This window comes from Leucoraja erinacea, chromosome 9 (assembly GCF_028641065.1).
Source record: "Leucoraja erinacea ecotype New England chromosome 9, Leri_hhj_1, whole genome shotgun sequence".
NCBI classification, from domain to species: domain Eukaryota; kingdom Metazoa; phylum Chordata; class Chondrichthyes; order Rajiformes; family Rajidae; genus Leucoraja; species Leucoraja erinaceus.
The window spans coordinates 17,941,175-17,958,690 of NC_073385.1; the positions used below are offsets into that span (position 1 = coordinate 17,941,175).

A 17,516-nucleotide genomic window follows, 5' to 3' on the forward strand; every position below is an offset into this window, starting at 1 on the left:
TTCTTGATTCCCCAAACGTGAGAAAAAGACTGTGGATTCATCCCAGCTGTGTCCCTCATAATTGTATAAATCTCTGTACAATCACCCCACAACCTCCTGTCCTCCAAGGAATAACGTTTCAGCCTGCTCAACCTCACGTCCTGGCAAAGTCTTCTTCAATTGTTTCAGGTTAATGGTATCATTATGTGCACTACCCTTTTGTCTCCTCTAGACCCCTTCTCATCTCTAGACTTTTTCCATCCATCTCTCAATCAAAACCCCTCCTTACCTGTATCCACCCCTCACTTACCAGGCTTTGTCGTGCCCATGTCTCTTTTCCAGCTTTTTCTCCCACACCACAATCAGTATAAAGAAGGATCCCGACCGAAAACATTACCCATCCATGTTCTCCAGAGATGTTGCCTGACCTGCTGAGTCCAGCATTCAATGCAAGATTCCAGCATCTGTAGTTCCTTGCATTGCCATTTTCAGAGAACTACAAACTTGTATTCCTTGGTCCATTAGTTCTAAAAATCTCCCCAGGGCACCTACTATTCACTGTGAAAGTCCTAACTGGCTTGACTTCCCAAAATGCAATCCCACATATATCTGAATTAAACTCCATTTGCTATTCCTCAGCATCTCTGGAGAAAAAGCATGGGTGACGGTTGAAGAAGGGCCCCGATCCAAAACATCACCCATCCTTTTTCTCCAGAGATGCTGCCGGACCACCTCAATTACTCCAGCACTTTCTCTCCAATCTGCCATTGTGCTCTATCTCTTTTTTTATGAAGCAGGGCTCGAAATTAGCGGTTGCCCGGCTGCCACTGACCACTCAAAGCGCCGCCAGGCAACCTAAACGCCGAGTCATTTTTCCCGGCTTGGCACCCAGATACTGGTTTGTACCGAAGATAGACACAAAAAACTGGAGTAACTCCGCGGGTCAGGCAGCATCTCTGGAGAAAAGGAACGCGACGTTTTGTGTCGGCGACGGCTGTATTGCGGGGCAAAGATAATAGGTGCCGGGTGAGGAGGGGTCGGTGCGAATGACGGGCCCCGCACAGCGGCAGCAGCGGCCGCAATAGCGGCTCAACCGCCTCCTCCTCTCGCGCCCCGCCCGTCCTGATAAGGGCCTCTGCTTGCAAATCCGCTAACGGCGCTTTCAAAACAAACCCTCCCGCACGCCGAGGCCGGGAGGAGGGAGGGAGGGGGAGGCTTCAGCATGCGGGAGGGTTTGTTTTGAAAGCGGCGTTAGCGGATTTGCAAGCAGAGGGAAGCGAGAGTGTTTCTGTACCAATAGCAATAATGACCCATGCTATGGCCATGTTATGGTAATTTTCGGTCCTTCACAGAAAACATGCTTGCATCAATCTGTAGTGTGCAGGGTTAAGCATATATGTTACCATGGTCCAGGATTTATTGACACAGGTTGATCATACGCTGAATAATCCAACCACATTTTTTTTTGGAAGTGGAAAGAACTAATAGAAATTGCATTAATTGCAATGTGTAAAAAGAGTTGAGGATCTGTCTTATAATTTTGCTGCATGTCATTGTGGGATATATCATGTCTTGATTGGTGAATATGTTTAGTTTGTGACTTTATTTGAAGCAGAAATAATATGTGAATGCTTCATTGAGTATAATTCAGACTGGTAACTACGCACTTTGTCCGAGCACATTATCGCACGTGTCATGCAAGCCATCTTTAATGACTACCTAAACTCTCATTTGGCAACCTAAAAAGCTGCCACGGTTGCCCGGCTGGCAACAGGGAAAAAAAGTTAAGCGAGAGCCCTGTGAAGCCAACAGTATTATTCCAATAAGTAAATTAAACAATATGCATTTATTATGTAGCACCTCTACATTATACAAAAGCAATGTCCTAAGACGCATTGTCTTTAAAATATAATATCCAATTGCACAGACAAGTAAGTGCCCACAAGGCAGGTCAAAATCATGGATTTTATGGAAAGGCTCATAAAAGTTCAAGGTTCAGAGAAGGAATTGGAAAGTTTAGGGCCTGAGCAGCTGAAGGAATAACCTCCGACAGTGAACAAGGAAACAAGACTGCATTAGCAGAACAGAAAAGTGCACGGGAAGCTTACAAGGCTGCAAGAAATTAATGGTACAGAAGGCTGCCCAAGTAGGAAAGATGTGAAAAGCATTGATAATTTTCACGCAACTGGGTTGCTACCAAAATAGGCTCCAACATACATTATTTTAGTACAGTCCTACTGCCAAACTACAACATTTATTTATCTATGTGCCTTACCTGTTGTTTTTGATAAGCTGTATTAGGATTTATTTTCGATTCGAGGAGAAGAGAACCTAAAGAGAAAAGAAAAATTAAATTAGGTGATAATTTAGGTGGTCAATCATGTCTATTCCAAAGTTCTCGATAACGGTTTTGCATTTACCAGCAAGGTGGCTGAAAAGATAAAAAGCAAATTTGTCTGCCTTTTTTCTCCTTCACCTGCCTCAGCATTGATACCATCTGCATTGCCCAAATTGTGGTCCAAAAGGCCTTAGCTAACTAGGTAGAATTGGCTTCGGAGTCTATTAAACTGTAGCATTATATCCCACAGCGCAGTGAAAAGAAAAAGGCAATGCTGCAAGAAGGTCTACTTATGATTCAGCAATCAAGTCGAAGAGATACGAATAATACCAGGGAGAAACAAAATTTTCAAAACTTAAGATTATCAGAAATATTGTATAAAAACTCTGTAAAGCATTAGTAACTTCCTGTTTTTGAACGTTGAGAGAAAAAAAGTGTTCAGTTTTGAATGCGAAGCTATTACCCAGAGGTCAGTCAGAACGTTGATGCATTGGTTTTATTTTTTCACAATTTCCTAAATTTGAGAAAGAGTCTTTTGGATTGCAAAGCAATGAAAGTAACTCTTTCATTCAAAAATGGGAGCAGGAAACTATAGGCCAGTTCTCCTGATATCTGAGAAGGAAAATGTTAGCTATCATTAAAGCTATTCTAGCAGAGAATTTTGAAGATAAAAGGAAATCCTACTTAGATTTCCAGAAGGTATTTCACAAGGTGCTACAAAGGATATTGCAGAAAATAAAAGCTCACGATTTTGGCGGTAACATATAGAAGACAGGCTGGCTAATGGATAACAGGGCAGATATGGAACTTAGTCCAGTTGGAAAATGTAGTAAGTGGTGTGCCACGGGGATCCGTGTTATTCCTCTAATCTAACAATTTATCTTTTTATGGATTTGGATAAAGCCAGTAAAGATATTATTAAATTTGCTGAGATGGGAAAGAAATCAAGTTCTGAAGAGGAAACATTGCTGTACAATACGAGACTGATAAGTTAGGAGAGTAATAACAGATCACAAGATTAAAAATATATATAAATTTTGGGGGTTTTTTTCTCTCCCACAAATTCGGAGAGCAAATTTTATTGAATATTATTTTTTTATTTTGTATACGCTTTGTGAACCCACAATGCTGTTCGGAAGCAAATCAACCTCGTTCTAAAGGACTGCCAAAGAATGGCAATACAATTTTTGGATGGGGAAGGAAAAAAAGGAAAAAATGGATGACACAGAAAACTCATTAAAAGCAACTCAAATGCGCAGGAATTAAGGAGATTACAAAAAGTGATGGGCACTGCCCAGTCTATCACAGGTATTGATCTGCCCAGCATCAAAGGGATCTACTGGAGGCACTGCCTCAGAAAGGTAACCAGCATCATCAAGGACCCACAACATCCTGGCCACACTTTTATTTCACTCCTGTCATCAGCAAGTATAGGAGTCTGAACTCCAGGTTCAAGAATAGTTTCTTCCCAACAGTATGAAGAAGGGTCCTGACCCGAAACGACATTTTGTAGATGCTGGCTGGCCCGCTGAGTTATTCCAGCCCTTTGTTTTTTTTTGTAAACCAGCATCTGCACTTCCTTGTTTCTACATTCTCCACAACAACCAGCAGTCTCTTGAATACTACAAACAGTAATTAAATAATTAACTTTGAACCGTCTTTAAAATACTGAGGATTTCAGGCATTTTGCAGTAATATTGGAATTTTAACTTTATCAATTTTATTTATTGTTATCTATAAGTACGGTCTTTACAGGATTGTTATGTTGAATATGAATTTCACTCTACCGTTTTCGGTACATATGACAATTAAACATTTTTAACTCTCAACTTGAAGATAACTAAGATATCGTTAATGGGGCCCAAAAGCAATGTACTACAGATATGGGAAATCGGAAAATAGGAAATGCTGGAAACATACAGCTTGGGCAGCATAAGTGGAGAGAGAAACAAAGTGAACATTACATTATTGAATTTACAAGTTAAGAATGGAAACCATGACAGGTACACAGATAGGAAAGGTTTTGGAGGGATATGGGCTGGCAGGAGGCAATGGGCCTATTTTAGATGAAGCACCTTGGTTGGCATGGATGAGTTGGGCTGAAGGGCCTGTTTTGGAGCTGTATGATGCATATTGCTCGGGAGAGTAGAGCAAACAGTCACAAACATTATTTAAGAAGCGTGTTGATGAGCACCTTAATTGCCCAGGGTTTGAAGGCGACGCTCCCGGTGTTGGAAAATGGGATTAATATGGATCAGTACCCATTGGTTAGCATAGATACAGTGGACTGAATGGTCTGTATCACTGCTAAATAACTAATACACAATTTGTAACTGATAAACATTGATAAACATTGCTTTAAAACATGAAGTCTCACCTAGAACAGCAAGCTTATTCTGGACTGCAGGGGAAACAAAAAGATAGCATTTAGTCTAAGGAAAGAAATGTTGCATAAAAAGCAGTAAGCCTGAGAATTGAAGAAGTTAGCAAAAGATGACCAACTGATTGAGAAATGGATAATAGAATAAGAATAAACCAACAAGAAACATAAAAACAGCCTGCGAGAGAATGTTGCTATAGCTACGAGAAAAAAGAAAATACTCAAGGGTACATGGGAGACCCATAGAAAGGGAAGAACTTACAATGGAAAATAAGGGAAAGACAGAGGAGTTAAAGCAATACTTTGCCAGTTTTCACACAAGCCTGAAAAGACCACCCTGAAATACTGGAGTACCAAGGACTCAGTACAAATGAGGTAGTAAAAGAAATTAGCATTTGTAAAATAATATTACATGAAAAATTAATGAGCCTGAAACTGATATCCCAAGAGTTTTGAAGGAGCAGCAACGGAGATTGCAATTATCCAGATATCTTCCAAAATTCTCCCCATTCGAGTGTTGTTAATGAGATTGGAGGGTGCCATGTGTGGGCCCCCAATATTTAAAACAAGAGTGGTACGAAAAACCAGGGAACTAATTATTATCAGCCTGACATCAGTAGCTGGGAACATGCGAGAAACTTGATGTTTTTATCGTGACACAGAGTCAACATGATTTATGAAATGGATTAGTCAGACTTGATTTCTAATGGCTTTCTTGGAAGTAGAATCAATGGGGGGGGGGGGGGGGGGTGGGGGGGGGGGAGGGGAGCAAAAGATATGCACTTGGATTTTCAAAAGGTTTTCATAAAGGAAGCTGGTAAACAAGGTCAGAACATGTGAAATTAAGGCAATACACACATACAGCCTGAGATTTTGTTGGAATAAACAGTTGCTTCACAGGTTGGCAGGCTATAACTGGTGGGATAAAGCAGAGTTCTGTTTTTTCATCCCAACCACTGAATCTACATGGGACAGGCAGCGTCTCAAGAGAGAAGGAATGGGTGACATTTCGGTTTGAGACCCTTCTTCAAGTTCAAGTGAGTTTATTGTCATGTGTCCCTGTATAGGACAATGAAATTCTTGCTTTGCTTCAGCACACAGAACATAGTAGGCATTTACTACAAAACAGATGTATAAGTGTCCATATACCATAATATAAATATATACACACATGAATAAATAAACTGATAAAGTGCAAATAACAGATAATGGGTTATTAATAATCAGAGTTTTGTCCGAGCCAGGTTTAATAGCCTGATGGCTGTGGGGAAGTAGCTATTCCTGAACCTGGTTGTTGCAGTCTTCAGGCTCCTGTACCTTCTAGCTGAGGGTAGCAGGGAGATGAGTGTGAGGCCAGGATGGTGTGGGTCTTTGATGATACTGCCAGCCTTTTTGAGGGAGTGACTGCGATGAATCCCCTCGATGGAAGGAAGGTCAGAGCCGATGATGGACTGGGCAGTGTTTACTACTTTTTGTAGTCTTTTCCTCTCCAGGGCGCTCAAATTGCCGAACCAAGCCACGATGCAACTGGTCAGCATGCTCTCTACTGTGCACCTGTAGAAGTTAGAGCGAGTCCTCCTTGATAAACCAACTCTCCGTAATCTTCTCAGGAAGTAGAGGCACTGATGAGCTCTCTTGATAATTGCATTAGTGTTCTCGGACCAAGAAAGATCTTCAGAGATGTGCACGCCCAGGAATTTGAAGCTCTTGACCCTATCAACCATCGACCCATTGATATAAATGGGGCTGTGGGTCCCCCTCCTACTCCTTCCAAAGTCCACAATCAGTTCCTCAGTTTTGCTGGTGTTGAGGGCCAGGTTATTGCGCTGGCACCATATGGACAGTTGCTCAATCTCTCTTCTATACTCTGACTCATCCCCATCAGTGATATATATCCCACAACAGTGGTGTCGTCAGCGAACTTGATGATGGAGTTCGCACTGTCATGAGTATAGAGTGAATACAGCAGGGGGCTGAGCACGAAGCCTTGAGGTGCTCCCGTGCTGATTGTTATCGAGGCTGACACGTTTCCACCAATACGAACAGACTGTGGGCTGTGAATGAGGAAGTCGAGGATCCAATTGCAGAGGGATGTGCAGAGACCCAGTTCTGCAGGTTTGGTAACTAGCTTGGCGGGGATGATTGTGTTAAATGCCGAGCTGTAATCAATGAATAACAGCCTGACATTTGAGTCGTTGTTGTCCAAGTGGTCCAGAGCGGAGTGGAGGGCCAGCGAGATCGCATCCACCGTTGATCTGTTGTGGCGGTAAGCGAACTGCAGTGGATCCAGGTTTTTGTCGAGGTAGGCGTTGATTTGCTCCATGATCAACCTCTCAAAGCACTTCATCACCATCGGCGTTAGCGCCACTAGTGTCGATAGTCATTGAGGCACATCACCTTACTCTTCTTGGGCACTGGTATAATTGATGCCCTTTTAAAGCAGGTGGGGACCTCAGACCTCAGAGGTGAGAGGTTGCAAATGATCTTCAGTCTGAAGAACTGGTGGGATAATCCCATTATCCCACTGGTTATAGCCTGTCAACTTGTGAAGCAACTGTTTACTCCAACAATCTCTCAGGCTGTGTGTGTATATTGTCTTTATTTCATGTGTTCTGACCTTCAGTCTGAAGAAGGGTCTCGACCCGAAACATCAACCATTCCTTCTCTCCAGAGATGCTGCCTGTCTCGCTGAGTTACTCCAGCATTTTGTGTCTACCTTCGAGTTACACCATCATCTGCAGTTCTTTCCTACACATACTGAATCTATATTAATGATTTGCCCGAGGGGATGAAATGTCGTATTTCTATGTTTGCTGAAGACCCAAGTGGAAATATGGATAGTAATGAGGATGCAAAGAGGCTTCAAGGGGATATAAAAAAGCAAAATGAGTGGGCAACAACATGATAGCAGTAGCACAACGTGCAAAAATGTGAGGTTATTTAAAAACAAAAAAGGAATCTATATATAAATCTTATATTTTGTGGTTCGGTCGGGGGCGGTGTTCCTCGGGGGCGGGGCAGCGTTCCGCGGGGGGGGGCAGCGTTCCGCGGGGGCGGGGCAGCGTTCCGCGGGGGCGGGGCAGCGTTCCGCGGGGGCGGGGCAGCGTTCCGCGGACCGGCGACTACGACAAGCCGGGAGCCAATGCATGCAGCTGGACTGGGAGCGACAGGCGCCGGGGACGGGAGCTGCTGAGCCCACACACCCCCTACACCCCCCCCCCCTCCCCCCACACACCCTCTCCCCCACCCACACACACCCCCCCCCCCCATACCCCCACACCCCCCCCATTCCCCCACACCCTCCACCCTTCCCCCACACAATGGTGGAATATTGCATTGGGGAATGGGTTGCTTTGGGGGACCAGGCCTCCCGTGTGACTGGTACCGAACGGGTCCCACTTAGTCTTGTTTTAAATGCTCAAGACAGGAAAATTCAGGGGTTCAAAAATGATTTGTGTGCTTTATACTCAAATTCCGGAAAGCTAACATGCAACAGGCAATTTGGAAGGAATTTGGTACAATACTCTTTTATGCAAGAAGTTTTGAATGGAAGAATAAAGTGTTACTACAATTATATTACAAAGCAAAAACATTAAATGCTACAAATGCTACAAAAGATCAGGTAGCATCTGTGAAAAGGCAAACAGTTAACATTTCAGGCCAATGCCCATTCATCGGTCACCCCAATTATCTATCAAGGTAGAAGATCAGCTGTGCATTCTGATAAACCAAGCAGAATACGAGGCGTTGTTCCTCTAGTTTGCACATCATAATCATATAGTTGGCAATTATAAACATTTGGTAATTAACACAAGGAAATAACTTAAATAACTAATTACAGTTCTTTTAACCTACCCTGTGACACTTTGATTGCGAGGAGGATAATCTACTCCTCCCCGACTGTCACAGCCTATCTGACAAGTGATGCACCGTCAGCCTCTTCCAACATCTCCCCATGAATGTTCTATTCATCCAATCAATGGCAATATAATCATCTCTTTCCACTGACAATGGTATTATCTCTCCTCAACGTCTACCTTTAGTTCCTCTAATTTCTCATCTACATGTTACAAACTAGTGAAATCGCATCAATTATTACTAGTGCAATAACATTTTGCTTTCCCATCACCAGCACTTCCACCAACATCAAACGGAGAGGCTGTTTATTCACTAAAGGATAAGGAGAAATTTCCTCCATACACATGGAACCCATATATCACCAACTTCGGCCATTCATCAGAAATGTTATTCTCCAGATCATTAATCTCTCTGGTGACTGTTTGAGTGTTAAAGTGTGTTTATTGGTAACAAGTATTGGAATGAAAAACTTGCTTCAGCTCTGCAGAGACATTAGATGCAACAATACATTCTCATTATCAGCCTGAAGGATCCCTACCCAAAATGTGACCTATACATTCCCGCCACAGATGCTACCTGACCCGCTGAGTTACTCCAACACTTTATTTTGCTTCCAGCTTCTACAGTTCCCTGTGTGCATAAATTCACTTCTAAGTAAATCAAACCACGACTGTCCAAATCAGACTCAAGATTATTCACCAATTTGCTGAGATACTCGTTGCTAAGCTTTTGATCCTACACCTAAAATGTGCAAAATAAATGCAAGAAACTCATTACGCTTCACAGAGTACTCATGAAAACGAAAAAATTGCAGTGCTGAGAAGTTTGCATGAAACTGCTTATAAAATGGTCATTGGCGCATCTGCAAGTCTCATCCAGTTCTTGCAGACATCAGTCTGTTGTAATCACTTACTCTCATCTTCTCTCTCCAACATGCCAACATATTATACATTAATTTTTCTCCCCAACTTCCCTGGACATATCTCCTTTAAAAAGCTAATATTAATATGGTATGCTCCACCGTGTCAAAACCGCTACCCAAATCTTAATGATTTGTTATAAAAAGATGTTTTTCTGTGCTAATGGATTCTTGTGCTAATCAGATTCTTGTGTCAACCATTTTGAATATGCACTGATGTATAATCTGACACCAGAAAAAAATGTTTAAAACAGCCTTAATTTTATTCACCAATCTTAAAACATGTCTGGAAACATTCTAATTTCTCAGAACTTGGAACAGTGCAGCAGAAGAATGGGCCCTTGGGCCCATTATATCTGTGCTGAACATGATGCCAATTTAAACAAATCTCATCTGCCCATACATGATCCATAACCCTCTACTCCCTGCACTTTTATATGCCCATCTAAACGCCTCTTAAACATCTCTATAGTATATGCCTCCACCACACAAAATTAAGCCAAATGGCCACTACAACCATGTTAATGGCAATGCGTTCCAGGCCCCCACTATCCTCTCTGTAACAAAAAAACTTTCCCAGCACATCTCCATTAAACATTCCCCCTCTCCCCTTACAGCAAAAATATTTTGTCTTTTGCAATCAATGTTGATATTTATATTAACACACAAAAAAAAAAAACAGGACCCTAAATGCTTCATTGCTTGAAGAATATATTGGTGCCAAAACCTGTTAACTAAGCTTGGTTAACTGGTTTTGGCACAAATGCATTCTTCAAGCACAGTTTTTTAAATTACTGTTTTATTGTGTATTGCTTCTCCTTATTCTCACCATTAAAAAACATAAGATAATGCAATGAAGTACAATGCCCACCATAATGTTTGGGACAAAGACCCATCATTTATTTATTTGCCTCTGTACTCCGCCATTTGAGATTTGTAATAGGAAAAAAATCACATGTGCTTGAAGTGCACATTGTCAGATTTTAATAAAGGTCATTTTTATACATTTTGGTTTCAGCATAAAGTCCTAGATTAATACAGTGTGAAAACAGGCTCTTCGGCCCAACCCGTTCACTCCAGCCAACAATGTCCCAGCTACCCTAGTCCCACTTGCCTGTGCTTGGTCCATAACTCTCCAAACCTGTCCTGTCCATGTACCTGTCCAACTGTTTCTTTAATGATGGGATAGTCCAAGCCTCAACTACCGCCTCTGGCAGCTTGTTTCCCCTCGGATTCCTATTAAATCTTTTCCCCTTCACCTTGAACCTATTTCCTCTGGTCCTCGATTCTCCTGCTCAGGATAAAAGACCCTGTGCATCTACCCGATCTATTCCTCTCATGATTTTGTATATCTCTATAAGATCTCCCCACATCCTCCTACGCTCCATGGAATAGAGACCCAGCATACTCAACCTCGTAAATATTTTCTGAACCCTTTCAAGCTTGACAATATCTTTCCTATATCATGGTGCCCAGAAATGAACACAATATTCTAAATGTGGTCTCACCAACGTCTTATACAACTGCAACAAGACCTCCCAACTTCTATACTCAATGCTCTGACTGATGAAGAGCAAAGTGCAAAAAGCCTTTTTCACAATCTTATCTACCTGCAACTCGACCTTCAAGGAACCATGCACTTGTACTCCTAGATCCCTCTGCTCTACAACACTACCCAGAGGCCTGCCATTTACTGTGTAGGTTCTGCGCTTGTTCAACGTCCCAAAATGCAACACCTTACACTTCTTTGTATTGAATTCCATCAACCATTCCTCCGCCTACCTGGCCAATCGATCCAGATCCTGCTGCAATCATTCACAACCATCTTCACTATCTGCAAAAACACTCACTTTTGTATCATCATAGCATGTACCATGTAGAAATTACAGCAGTGTTTATATATAGTCCCCCCCCCCATTTCAGGGCACCATAATATTTGGGACACAGCAATGTCATGTAAATTAAAGTATCCAATTTTAGTATTTTGTTGCATATCCTTTGCATGCAATGACTGCTTGAAGTCTGCGATTCATGGACATCACCAGTTGCTGGGTGTCTTCTCTGGTGATGTTCTGCCAGGCCTGTATTGCAGCCATCTTTAGCTTATGCTTGTTTTGGGGGCTAGTACCCTTCAGTTTTCTCTTCAGCATATAAAAGGCATGCTCAATTGGGTTCAGATCGCCACTCTAGAATTGACCATTTTTTAGCTTTGGAAAACTCCTTTGGTGCTTTAGCAGCATGTTTGGGATCATTTTCTTGCTGTAGAATGAACTGCCGGCCAATGAGTTTTGAGGCATTTGTTTGAACTTGAGCAGATAAGATGTGTCTATACACTTCAGAATTCATTATGTTACTACCATCAGCAGTTGTATCATCAATGAAGATAAGTGAGCTTCAGCAGGCATACATGCCCAGGTCATAACACCCCCACCACCGTGTTTCACAGATGAGATGGTATGCTTTGGATCTTGGGCAGTTCCATCTCTCCTCCATACTTTGCTCTTGCCATCACTCTGATGTAATTTAATCTTTGTCTCATCTGTCCACAAGACCTTTTCTAGAACTGTGGTTGCTCTTTTAAGTACTTCTTGGCAAACTGGTCATCCTATTTTTGCGGCTAACCAGTGGTTTGCATCTTGCAGTGAAGCCTATGTATTTATGCTCATGAAGTCTTCTGCGGACAGTGGCCATTGACAAATCCACACCTGACTCCTGAAGAGTGTTTCTGATCTGTCGGACAGGGTTTTTTTCTTTATTATAGAGAGAATTCTTCTGTCATCAGCAATGGGGCTCTTCCTTGGCCTGCCCGTCTCTTTGCGATTAGTAAACTTACCCGTGTTCTCTTTCTTCTTAATGATGTTCCAATCAGTTGATTTTGGTAAGCCTAAGGTTTGGCTGATGTATCTAACAGTTTTATTCTTGTTTCTCAGTCTCATAATGGCTTCTTTCACTTTCATTGGCACAACGTTGGTCCTCTTGTTGATTATCAGCAATAATAATTTCCAACGGTGATGGAAATACTGGAGGAAAGACGAGGTGCTGAGAGCTCTCTTATACCTGCATTAAGGAGGCAATTAAACACACCTGAGCAATTAGACATAGAAAATAGATGCACGAGTAGGCCATTTGGCCCTTCGAGCCTGCAACGCCATTCAATATGATCATGGCTGATCATCCACCTGTGAAGCCATGTGTCTGAAACATTATGGTGCCCTGAAATGGGGGGTACGATGTATAAACACAGCTGTAATTTCTACATGGTGAAACCAAAATGTATAAAAATACCCTTTAATGAAATGTAACAATGTGCACTTTAACGACACGTGATCTTTTTTCTATTACAAATCTCAAATTGTGGAGTACAGAGGCAAATAAATAAATAAATGATGGGTCTTTGTCCCAAACATTTTGGAGGGCACTGTGTATCTATCACATTCTCACCTACTCCATCGGCATTTTAACACCCTCTTAAAGTACATAACCATTTCCCTTTTTTCAAATATTGCCCAGGATGAGCCACTATTGGTTATCTAGCACATTAATGCTAATCATGTAGGAAGAAACTGCAGATGCTGGTTTAAACCGAAGATAGACACAAAATGCTGGAGTAACTCAGCGGGACAGGCAACATCTCTGGAATGGGTAACGTTTCGGGTCGAGATCCTTCTTCAGACATTAATGCTAATCGCATAGTTTGGATCATTATGCATATCTGGAGCCATCCATTGAGAATAGACATTTGGCTTCTGTGCGCCACTACAATAGTACATAAGGGCAAACAGAAGAAAAAGCATTAAGATCAAGACCTCAAGCCCCAACACTAAATACATGGCCCACCTGGCAGCAGTGATTTCTGCTCCTGTTTGTTCGAGAAAAGGACGACTTGTAGCAGGTACCAACATATCATTGGACAGATACCATCAATACTATTTCAACAAAACCTTCAATTCCACTGGAAGGATAAACAAACCAATGTCCGGACCCCAGACCAACATTCCCAGCTTTGGTCAGAGAAATAGATTTATGGTTGGTACTAAAGGCCTCCAAGGAAAAGCATGCCATCTTCATCAATCCTTTGTCTATAACCACTTTCAGTGAACTAGCAGCATTCAGGACACCATGGACAACCTCAAATTAATGTACCGGTAGCACACAATTACCCTTCAAGCGTAACCTGCTCCACCTCTTTCAAATTTGGAGGGCTTGACACTGTCCTCATCATACCATAGGATAGTGGAGTTTAAGAGGCTTTTAGGTAGGCACATGAATATGCAGGGAATAAAGGGATGTGGATCACATGCAGACAAATGAGATTGGCTTATGTTAGCATCATGTCTGGCACAGACATTGTGTGCAGAAGGTCTGTTCTTCTGCTGTACTATGCATAATATCTATGGTCATCGCCAGTATTTGACACTGGGATGATTCTTGATTGGATTTTAGGTGTCCCTCTGTGTGTGTGCGCGCATGAGTGTGTGTGTGTGTGTGTGTGTGTGTGTGTGTGTGTGTGTGTGTGTGTGTGTGTGTGTGTGTGTGTGTGTGTGTGTGTGTGTGTGTGTGTGTGTGCGTGTGTGTGTGTGTTGTGTGTGTGTGTACATATAAAATTCCAAATGTGGTTCAATCTTGACTACAGGTGCTGTCTGTTCGGAATTTGTACGTTCTCTCCGTGACCTGCGAGGGTTTTCTCCGGGTGCTCCGATTTCTTCCCACACTCCAAAGAAGTACAGGTTATGAGGCTAATTGTCTTGGCAAAATTGTAAATTGTCCATATGGTGTGTAGGATAGTGTTATTAGTGTTCAGGGATCACTGGTCGGCCCGGACCTGGTGAGCCAATGGGCCTGTTTCCGTGCTGTATCTCTAAACTAAAGTAAAACAATTAATTAATCTTAACCAACCTGATCTCCCGGTGGCTCCCGGTTCCTTCGCTCCCATTCCGAATCCGACCTTTCTGTCCTGGGCCTCCTCCATGGCCAGAGTGAGGACCACCATAAATTGGAAGAGCAGCACCTCATATTTTGCTTGGGCAGTTTGCACCCCAGCGGTAGGAACATTGACTTCTCTAATTTCAGACAGTCCTTACTTTCTCCTTCCCTTCTCAGCTCTCCCTCAGCCCTCTGGCTCCGCCTCTTCCTTTCTTCCTCCCACCCCACCATCACATCAGTCTGAACGGTTTCCACCCCAAACGTTGCCCATTTCCTTCGCTCCATAGATGCTGCCTCACCCACTGAGTTTCTCCAGCATTTTTGTCTGCCTAATTAATCTTGCCTTTGTCTGTTGATGAAGAATAATCCTCACTAAAGATGCTATAGATGTGCAAATCACTTCTTCCCTGACCCGAACTTATTTACATTCACATTCTGTTTGACCAAATGGCTGCAGTAATCTATGAACATGCAACCATAAAGATATTGCTGAACAAACAACTAAAGTATAAATCATTTTTTTCTAATGTAACTATCTTTATCAACAGCACAGCTAACTCTGGGCTTGCAATTTCAACAAGGTATTTAACAGTAGGCAAAGATTCAATGGAATTGTTGACTCTTGTTGATAGGTCATGATTAGTTTACATATTCTTAAAACAAAAAGTTATTTTAATAAAACTGTCAAAACTTTAAAAGGTAAACTGACAGGTAACACTAGCTTTAACCTAAGCAATTAGAACTCACTTTTGGAGATTTATTTTAAGAGATGATTTTCAATATCATGAGTCACACGACAAATATAAGATGTATGCTCATGACGTTGAAATCATCAGTCATTTATAGCAAAAAATTGGAACAGTGGAGTTTAACTCAAATTGCTCTGGAACACATGCAGAATGAATAGAACAAAAATATGGTTTTATTAATTTTAAATCAGGTACAGCTAAAGTAGTGTAGTGTAGTGTAGCACAAATGTCCCTTTTGAACTGGGGATTGTTTTTGGTGCCTCAGGATGGAACAGGAAATAATAAAAAGTCTCAGGATTTGCCTACACCAAAAAAAAGTTTTGGCTGATTGGGGAAAATATATATTTAAAGATCAAGAATAGGGCAAAAAACAAACATTCTGGGTAGTGATCCCTGGCCTCCTTGATGCTCATGAAAACTGAACTACTGGAGCAATCACAGCACTAAAAAAGTACTGGTAGACAAAAATGCCGTAGAAACTCAGTAGGTGGGACAGCATCCATGGAGCAAAGGAAATAGGCAACGTTTCGGACTGAAACCCTTCTTCAGACTGATGTCTAATACCAATTCTGTCTCTGCAAATTCACTGAAGGGCCAAGCAAATTAATGTAAAAGTCTTCTTATAGGTCAACATCCCCAGTATCGATGCAGACTGTGTATAACGAGGATCTCGTTGTTTGTAAGCCCCAGTAGGAAACTCCCAAAACTACTTGGGCACAGGAAAAGATCACCGAGTGGACAGAGGGAAAGCTTCATGACTGTATTCCAAGCCTCATTTAAGAAATGCAATATTCTCACTAATTCCTAGGAGTTTCTAACACATGACCACACAAGATGGAGGAAGAGCAACTAGCATGTTATTGAGAATGTTGTCACCATACATCAGGAGAACAGACCAGGTGGAATAAGGAACAGACCACCTCACATAGTCACCTACCCGATTGCTCAGTTGACCAGCCTCATCTGTGCAGCAGTCTGCAGTTCCACATTAGCCATCTCAGAACTCACAAAACCACAGTGAAACCAAATCACTCCTGATTTAGAGAACTGTCCAAGAAGAAGAAATGGTAGGAAGGAACTGCAGACGCTGATTTACACCAAAGATAGACACAAAATACCGGAGTAACTTGGCGGGACAGGCAGCATCTCTAGAGAAGGAATGGTTGCGTTTCAGGTCAAGACTCTTCTTCAGTCTGAAGAAGGGTCTTGACCAGAAACGTCATCTATTCCTTCTCTCCAGAGATGGTGCCTGGCCCGCTGAGTTATTTCAGCATTTTGCGTCTATTTAAGAAGAAATCTTAGTTTTACCCACTATTTCCCCCCTCATAAGTTGCTGAATCATTACTTTCAAAAAAGAATATTTTTTTAAAAAGTCTTCACAAAGAGTGCTAAGTAAATGAGATAAATTCATTGCACAAGGATATATGCTGGCTATTACTCATTTGAGAGGCTACATACACCACATGCTGTAATTTGCTTGCTGCTTACCAGTGTAACACATCTGTGGAAATGTATGGCAGAGTTTGCATTGCAATCACAGTGGGTAGGTAAGCATTTGGGGGAGAATTAATCATGACTACAGGTGGGAAATTTAATAAGTAGCACCAAGGCCAATGCATCAAGTCATGATTAATAGCGAGAAATTTGTGCCAAACCTGTGCCAGTTTAAACCCCTTTCTCACGGGGCGACTTGACGCAAGAGTTAACCAGAGTTGAACATCGTGGGAACCTCTTGCGATAACCGTACGGCATTCGTGGACCACCGTGGCGCTAACGGCAGGTACTCGTGTAACTTGGTGACTCGGGAGAAAATTCAAACAAGCTTGAATTTCTCCAAGAGTGACTTGTACACTTGTGGTTGAACATTGCAACATTATATGCACGTAGTGGCCAGTGCGATATCCGTACTGACTCTTGCGTGTACCGTGGGAACTCCTGCGAACGGTGAACCCAGAAGCTGGACAGAGGGGACAGAAGGCGAGTAAAAATTGTCTTCTGTGGGATTGAATTTAAAAAATAAAGATTTGCATCCGCATATGGACATCAACTGCTGAGGTCATCTGTTGTTGGCCCTGATTTGTCCCAGTCTTTTCTTGCTTCCAGTTCCCCCCTACAATCATCCCGAAGAAGGGTCCCGACCAAAAATGGAATCTATTCCTTTTCTCCAGAGATGCTGCTTGGCCCGCTGAGTTACTCCAGCATTTTGTGTCTAACGTGCTGATTCAGACAGTTTTTGATTATCAAGGATTCTGCACTGACTCTTTACTCTGAAACACACGTTGGAAATTTAAACTTGGGCGCAACTAACATCGTCTTACTACCGTGGGAACTCTTTAACTCAGCGGGCAGGCAGCAGTTAATTGTTGCTCC

General features: G+C 42.2%; 1 protein-coding gene across 2 annotated transcripts in view; it reads right to left on the minus strand.

Moving 5' to 3' along the window:
- The window catches only part of smek1 (SMEK homolog 1, suppressor of mek1 (Dictyostelium)), a 99,091-nt gene that overhangs the window by 67,321 nt on the left and 14,254 nt on the right, over nt 1-17,516 (minus strand). For both annotated transcript variants that reach the window (XM_055640230.1, XM_055640229.1), the window contains exon 2: nt 2,255-2,310. In XM_055640230.1, the coding sequence (XP_055496205.1) occupies nt 2,255-2,310 (56 nt within the window). The remainder of the gene's footprint in view (nt 1-2,254; nt 2,311-17,516) is intronic.